This window comes from Lipotes vexillifer, unplaced genomic scaffold (assembly GCF_000442215.2).
Source record: "Lipotes vexillifer unplaced genomic scaffold, Lipotes_vexillifer_v1.1 scaffold382, whole genome shotgun sequence".
NCBI lineage: Eukaryota > Metazoa > Chordata > Mammalia > Artiodactyla > Lipotidae > Lipotes > Lipotes vexillifer.
In genome coordinates, this window is record NW_006780611.1 from 7,481,003 (window position 1) to 7,489,147 (window position 8,145).

Here is an 8,145-nt window from a genome sequence, read left to right on the forward strand (position 1 = left end):
AGGGAGAAGACGACATCTTCATAAATGTAAAAAGAGGAAACACAGCCAGCAGCAAATGTCACCACAAAGAAGGCACGATATTTGTTGAATGAATGAATAAAACAATGATTAAACTGTTTTATGTTATAGCAAGAGGGAGAGGTCTAGGATAGAGGAACTCCTTCGTAATTATCACTGTATCCGCAGCTGCACTTAGGCCTCCCTGACATGCTGCAGAAGCTCAACTAATACTCAGCAAAAGGGAAAACCTCCAGCTCTCAGCCCTGCATCTGCTGCTCCCCCTGCCTAGATGGTGCATGGGACTCCTTGACCTCACTCAGACCTCCGCCAACATGCCACCTCCTCACCTCCTCATGAAAACCCTAACGTGTACCTCCTCCTTCCATCACCCCCTATCCCTTCACCTAGCTTTATTTTTTTTCATAGCACTCATCCACCCCTGACATTATATCTATGTGTTTATTGTATGCCTCTCCCACTCCATTAGAACAGGACTTTGTATCCCTATTACCAGCTCCTTGAATAGAGTCTGGCACATAGTAGATGCTCAAGAAATATTTCTTGAATGAAGGAATGAAGAAACGAAACAGGCTGTTCAAGATATTTTGAGCAGGGCTTCCCTGGTGGCACAGTGGTTGAGAATCTGCCTGCTAATGCAGGGGACACGAGTTCGAGCCCTGGTCTGGGAAGATCCCACATGCTACGGAGCAACTAGGCCCGTGAGCCACAACTACTGAGCCTGCGCGTCTGGAGCCTGTGCTCCACAACAGGAGAGGCCGCGATAGTGAGAGGCCCGCGCACCGCAATGAAGAGTGGCCCCCGCTTGCCACAACTAGAGAAAGCCCTTGCACAGAAACGAAGACCCAACACAGCCAAAAATAAATAAATAAAGTACCTTCTAACTTTAACATTCTAGAGTACTCACCATTTCCCCATTTCTACAACAAATACACTTCTGCATGAAAACATAGACTAGGAAAATCTCATATTAGGTTTTAAAAAAAAAAGATATTTTGAGCAAAGGTATCTGGGGGTAACAGGCAGAGAGCAAGAGGCCTGGTGTGAGGGACAATGCAGAGTTGGTCATGGGGAGGAACTGGACTTGTTGAGCTTTAGGGTGCTTCTCAACCCTTAAGGTCTAAAGGTCCCAGAGGCTTGGATTCCACTGTTTTCTGATTTATTTATTATCTCACCTCCCTAGGAAGCAGCCTACAGTTTCATCATTCCATGATTCCTCTGGGTAGCTTCAAGCAAAGGTTTCTTATTATGTACTGACTCACTACCCAGACAATCAGCAAGGCATCCAGACTCTAAAAGACCACCACAGACCTCATGAGTGGTCAAACTACAGCATCTTACCTTCTTGGGAAGGTGGTCCTGTCTTCTCTGGAGCTGAGAGGAGGTTGATGCACATATAGTAGAGGAAACTGGAACACACCTGGTTTAGGGCTGAGTGACTTAGTGGGAGAAGAGGAAAACAGAACAAGAGAGTACATTGCTACTTTGGCTGGGACAGTATTATCCCTGCCGTGTACTGGGGCACCACTGCTTTGTGCCAGAGCCCAATGAAATTCTAACTATGGCCCTGGTAGAGAAGGTCTGGAGGTAGCTGTGAAAAGTAAATATGGAACCTGCTGCCCACAAATGTAACTTAGGCACTTGGCCCATATAGGCATTCACTAAAAATTTCCTGAAAAAAATAAATCAAGGAGGGCTACTAAGCTCCAATTTAATAAAACATGTAGGGCTTCCCTGGTGGCGCAGTGGTTAAGAATCCGCCTGCCAGTGCAGGGGACACAGGTTTGAGTCCTGGTCCGGGAAGATCGCACATGCCATGGAGCAACTAAGCCTGTGCGCCACAACTAGTGAAGCCCACGCACCTAGAGCCCGTGCTCCGCAACAAGAGAAGCCACCGCATGAGAAACCCGCGCACCGCAACGTAGAGTAGCCCCCACTTGCCGCAACTAGAGAAAGCCCGCGTGCAGCAACGAAGACTCAACGCAGCCAAAAATAAAATAAATAAATTTATTTAAAAAAAAATAAACAAAAAAGTCCTCCTGGGTCAGGAAAGGGCCGAGGAGTACTAGAAAAAGAGGAAGCTGTTGAATCCAAAATGGGTAGCTGAGGAGAACTACAAACATCTAAAATTGTGACTTTGAATCCAGGTGGATCCCTGTATTCCCTCCTGAATGTTGGTGTTCTATTCGGAGATATGGAAGGAGAGCTAGACACTGCACTAAGGTCACCTTGAGGACTGCAGGCAGTAACAAGTGGAATCTGCTGAGTAAATGCAGACAGGTGGCAAATCAAAAATGGGAAGGCACGGAATGCTGTCCTAGAAGCCTAAAGAGACCGACTGAGGCAGCAACCTCTCTCCTTTGAACAAGAGAGTCTCTCCTCTGGAATTGCTGGGCTGGCAGCAACTAGAACACAACTCTCTCTTGATGGACACAGCATCGACTACCCTGTGAGGGCCTTGGTTTCCTTGTTTGTAAAATGAGGGGTTAGACAAATGATCTCTAAGAGCCCTTCCAGTTTTGATGTTACAGGTGCCCATCCAAGTATCACATGGAATGAAAGTCGTATCAGAACCAGACAAGTAAAAGCTACAGGAGCCCATCCAGCTCGTACCATCAGCTGCTGAGCAATTCCCACACTGCGTCAATCCCCCCGAAGGTCCTATGACTAAACCACACCAATCAGAAATTTCCACTTGTCCAGTCAAGGACACTTGTCCCCTTGGGACCATACATACCTCAGGCCGCTGCAGAACCTGGCCTTCAGTTCCAGGGTCAGTTGTATGAAGGATGAGGCAGCTTGGGAGAATTGAGAAGAAAGCAGAGAGCGATTTCAGCAGACTTGTTACAGAGACTCCCAAGTCTGGATGGTACTAGTTCTGGAGTCACACAGACCCGGGTTTGAAATCTGCTCCATCACTATCTAGAAATGTGACTCTGGAACACTTATTTAACTTCTCTGAGACTCAGTTTTGATATCTATACCTCGAAGGTTGTTGTGAAACTAAGTAAAATAAATGAATATAGAAGATCTAACAAATACTTAGCACAGAGCAGGTAATGAATAAAAGTTCATCTTCCTTTCTGATGAACAGTCTGCATTAGCTGGTGACCCTGGCCCAGGCCCCTGCACTGCCTGACTCTCCTAGTTGCCCCGCTCCCACCCGGCCCTGCCATGCAGCTCCCTGTCAAAACTGACCTCTGTCCTGTCCATCCTTGGTCCCTGTAAAAGCAGTATTCTTGACAAGAGCTCCCACTACACCAGCTCCAGGGCTGGGGATAATCTTATTCTATTGCAGGGCTTCTGGTAGGGAATTAATCCCTCAGAGTTTCATAGTAACTTTCCAGGACAGCAGTTTAACCCAAGGCTCCCTCAGCAGGGGAACGCCCAGTTTGCCTGATGGAAGGGTTCTTCATGGTACAGACTCTCAGGGATCCAGAGTTTCTCCACCCCTGACTTCAGGTCTCTGCCCCCTCTTGGCTGGCGGTGCCTGCTTCCCTCTTTTCTCTTGCAGTTTGGGCCCTGACCCTGTTCTCGCTGGCTTCAGGCTACATAGACCTCCCTGTAATCACATGCCTTGCGCTCTGCACCACTGCCCCGCCAGAGATCTACACTTCTGAAGCTGCACCCATTCAGCACCCCAAGACTGGATTCTCTTGGCTCTTGAAGTATGGCAAGCAGAAAGAGCAGACGAAGGGAAGGAAAGGAGTATATGTCAGTTGTCACAATGACTAAGAGGTACACTCATTCAGGATATCTACATATGTTGTCTCATTTCACTCCCATTATTATCACCATGTTCTAGTTGAGGATATTGCAGATAAGAAAATTAATTGGCCCAATGTCAATAAACAAGGGATGTTTATTACACAACCCATATGTGCTAATCACAAAGGTCCTACTTTTTCCCCTCTTCCACACAGCCTCCTACCCTCTCCTAGAAGTTCCTCCCACTTCCTACATGGAATAGCTTCCTAAGGGGTTCCTGTACTCTGTTCTTTTCCTAGCGAGAACAAAGATACCTCTGAACAGCGACAAGGGACCTCTCCAGGATGACCCAGACCATCAATCAGAAACTCCCTCAAAATCCCACATCAAATATACAGACAACTGCAAAAGGTATGCCCCTCAACTCCCCAGCTCTGGATCCTGGCCCCTCTCCTTTCCAAGGACCTTGCTCTGCTGAGTACCCCTGGATCTCTCTACTGCTCCTTCGTATACACTGCTAACAGAATAAGTGTTTCCAGTCTTAGGGGGTAGTAAAATCCTTCCTAACTCCATGTTCCCTTCCAATTACACCCCCAGTTCTCACCTCCCCCCTTACACCAAACTTACAGAAAGATTTGCCTATTTTGTCTTTACTGCCTCACCTTGCACTCACTCTTCAACTCACTACAGTCCGGCTTACACCCCAACCACTCACAGCAACTGCTCTGCCCAAGGTCACCAACAGCCTACATGATGCCAAGTCCAATGTGCATTTTTCAGTTCTTGTCTTACTTGACCTCTGGGATGCATCTGACACTCATGACCACTCCCTCATCTACAAAACTCTCTTCACTTGGCTTCCCTAATGTCATCCCCTTCTGGGTTTCTTCCTACCTCTCCAACCATTCCTTACCAGTGGACTTTGGAGTAATCTGTTCCTCCTGACCACTAAATATTGTACTTTATTTTGTTTTGGTCCTTTGATCATCTCATTTTACACACTCACCATGAGGAATCTCACCTGCTCCCCACTAGAGACTCAGCCCCACAAGGACAGGGGTCTGTTTTGTTCACTGCTATATCCTCTGCCCTAGGACAGTGCCTTTCATGTAGTAGGTACCCAATAAATGTTTGTTGGGTGATTGAAAGGCTGGATGATGAAAACTTCTATATTTATTGTAAAGAAAAAAATGCTGCCTGCTCTTCCAATTCTACAAGGATCAAGCCATTAGCCAATGCAGTTGCTCAGCCCACCAACAGTGTACCCTGAGAGGAAGTCAGGATGGGGAAAAACAGGAAACATTCTGCGCTTTGGATATACTGGCCCCTAGATAGTTAAGATGGCTATCTAAGGAAAATTTTCAAATGACCCCAGATTCTTGCATCTTCCCATACACAAAAAAAGGCACTAAAATCATTAACTTGAGATGTCCGTTTTTTGTGACTAGCAGTAATCTTTTTATGATTGACTACATGTTTTCCAAGCAAAAAAGTTCATATATATTGTGGCTTCCCTCTTACCTCTTTGGAGCAGTTCCTCAGAGCTATCTGAGAGGCTGTCTCCCAGGCTATAGCTCAGCAAGGTCCCCACATAAAACTTAACTTACAACTCTTACATTGTGCGTTTTTCTTTCAAGTGACACTATATTTAAGACCAGATGTTTCCCATGACCCAGACATAGTCAATTACCTACCTAAAAGCTCCACTGGGACATCTCACAGGCATCTCAGAGGTACCCTGATCCAAACTGATCACACCCTCTACTGCCTTCCCAAACCAGATCCTCCTCTAGGGAGCCTCCTCTCAATAAAAAACACCACCACCCACCTAGACAGCAGCCAGAAGCCAAGGCATTACCCTAAACTATTCCCTCTCCCTCATGCCCTACATCCAATCATTCCACCACAGCCCACCCCCCCACACACACACACATACTACCTTAGTTCCTAACACCAACCTGAGTTAATGCAAGAGGCTAAACTTATTGCCTCCAGTCTTGCCTCCCTCTAACTCATGGTCCTCACTGTTCCAAGAAGGATCTTTCTGAAACAGCAATCTGAGCCCGTCACTCTCCTTCTTTAAGACTCAATGCTCCCAAGATAAAGTCCAAATTCCCAACCTGGTCAACAAGGCCCTTCATGACTGAGCCCTGGCTACCTCTCCATGGCAGACTTCCCACTGCATGCTATGTGACAGGAATAAAAGAAAAGACAGTAAATAATAATGATAAGGGGCAGGCATAGCATAAAGATTAAGAAAGCAGGCTCTAGAGCCAGATTAGATTCCCTGAGTTTGAATCCTGGGCACACCACTTCCTGTGTGACCTTGGGCAAGTTGTTCAACCTAAGTTTCAATGTGCTCATCAGCAGAATGAGGATAATCATAGTACATACTCCTTAGAGTTTTTCTGATAATTAAATGAATGAATACATGTAAAGCACTTAGAACAGTATCTAACACATAGTAAGAGTTTAATATTATAAATGTTAGTTATCATTAGTTATTAATTATTACTACCATTCTCTCTACTCCCTTTTCTGCTTTTGGCTATCTCCCCTTCCCATTCTCACCAGTACTACCACTTTCTGAAGAGGATAAAGGAGACTCTGACTCTCATTCCTGGGCTTACTCTGCAAATTGAGGTATTTATAGGATGAAAACTGGAGACATGGGAAAGGAAGGTTTATATTTTGAAGAGAAAAAATGACTAGTGAGGGAAGAAAATAAATACATGCAAGAAGACCTGGAGAAGGCTGAAGGAGTCAAGAGCCACTTGGGTTCAATTTTAGGAAGGCATTTCAGTATAGTATAGTTAGACAGCACCTTCACACAGAGTGTTACCACTCTTCTATAAGGCACCTGCAAGTACATAGGACATTTTTCAGTTGTCACAATGACTGGGGATACTTCTGTCATTCAGGGCTCAGGAGCCAGAGACACTAAACATCTTGTGAGGTCTGAGGGAATGTGGAGTATGAGAGTAATTAGGGGAAGGAGGTCTGTTGTGGGCTCTGAACTAGAACCTTCTTGACATTCTCAGAGAAGTGTCAATTAATTTGAGAACTGCCTTTAAGGACTTTTGATTGATGGATGATATACCCTTCCACTCAACACTAGGCAGAGTGTGGATGTTGATTCTGAATGAATACGTAAGCCTCCCATCCACAGGTTATGCACTCTTTAAGTACCCTGAGCAGCTGCCTAAGGTGCCTGCCTCCCTCCCAACTTCCACACTTGCCTGCTGCCTACCAAGCTTCTTGGAGAATTCCTCCTTCATATGGGGGACGATGACAAAAAGGCTGTGCAGAACTGAGAGGAAGACCTCCATCAAGGCTGGATGAGTGGCCTGTTCCGAGTACCTCTGCAAAGAACCAAGAGGGAGAGCACAGTCCTCCAGGACTGAGCCTCTGAAGAAGAAACAGCATCAGCAAAAATTGCATCATCTAGCAAACGGGAGACTAAATTCTTTCATTTCAAGGGCACAGAAAACACTAGGGGACCTGAAGTCACGAGCCTGCATCCAAGGCTTTTACATCTCCCGCCACTTAATAAACTGTTCAAGATTCATTACCTATCTACCTATCTACCTATTACCAAAGAGTAAAACAGAAAGAACAAGTCCTACCTCCCAGAAACAAATGATATCTCATGTGTAAAAGGCGCTTTCTAAACTGTAATGCAGAGTGATGCTCATGCTTCTAACATATAATGATTTAGTTTACAAACTTCCTTCACGTTTCTTTTTCATGTGATCATTGAACAGAATCATGAGGCAGCCTGATATGGTAGACAGAGCTCTGGATTAAGAGTAGAGAAATCTGAGTTCTATTTCAAGCTCTGTACGAAGTCGCTGTGTGCCCTTGGGTCAGTCACCCCCTCCCTTCTCGCTGTTTCAGTTCCCTGTGTGTAAATAGGCAGGGCCTCAGGGACATGGTTCTTACAGATACTTTTCATTTGGTTTTCAAACCAAGTTTTTTCCGACTAGAAAAGTAATACAAGCTCATTAAAGAAAATGTGTAAAATACAGAAAAGTAGAAAGCAAGAATAATGCAGTAATTCTATGATCTAGCTCTAGATCTAACTCTAACACTATTCCATAAATCTAGGAGGAAGGCAGAGCAGGTGAGGAAGGGCTACTGCTAGTGCGAGCCAGTCAGGGCTGCAATCCTGGGCTCCTGAGAGCTACCCACCTGAAGACCCTGGCACGCTGCCTCAGAGGCTTCTTCAAGGAAAAGAGGCTCTCTCCTGTCAGAACCAGAGGATGCTCCCCTGCTGCCACCTACTGTTCCCAGTGGGTATTTTGGAGGTGTCCTTTCCCAACTAACAGTGGCTCCTCACAGGCTCACAGGATATCCAAACCTCAAAGAGGACAAGACTCACCCAAGGTCATCTGGGCAGTCAACAGCTCTGGACCCCGC

At 45.8% G+C, this 8,145-nt stretch overlaps 1 protein-coding gene across 1 annotated transcript in view; it reads right to left on the minus strand.

Moving 5' to 3' along the window:
* MEI1 (meiotic double-stranded break formation protein 1) overlaps positions 1-8,145 on the minus strand; it is a 66,801-nt gene that overhangs the window by 38,657 nt on the left and 19,999 nt on the right. The window contains exons 15-17 of the mRNA XM_007453963.1: positions 6,977-7,088; positions 2,756-2,816; positions 1,360-1,457 (exon numbers count right to left, since the gene is read on the minus strand). Coding sequence (XP_007454025.1) covers positions 1,360-1,457; positions 2,756-2,816; positions 6,977-7,088 — 271 coding nt within the window. The remainder of the gene's footprint in view (positions 1-1,359; positions 1,458-2,755; positions 2,817-6,976; positions 7,089-8,145) is intronic.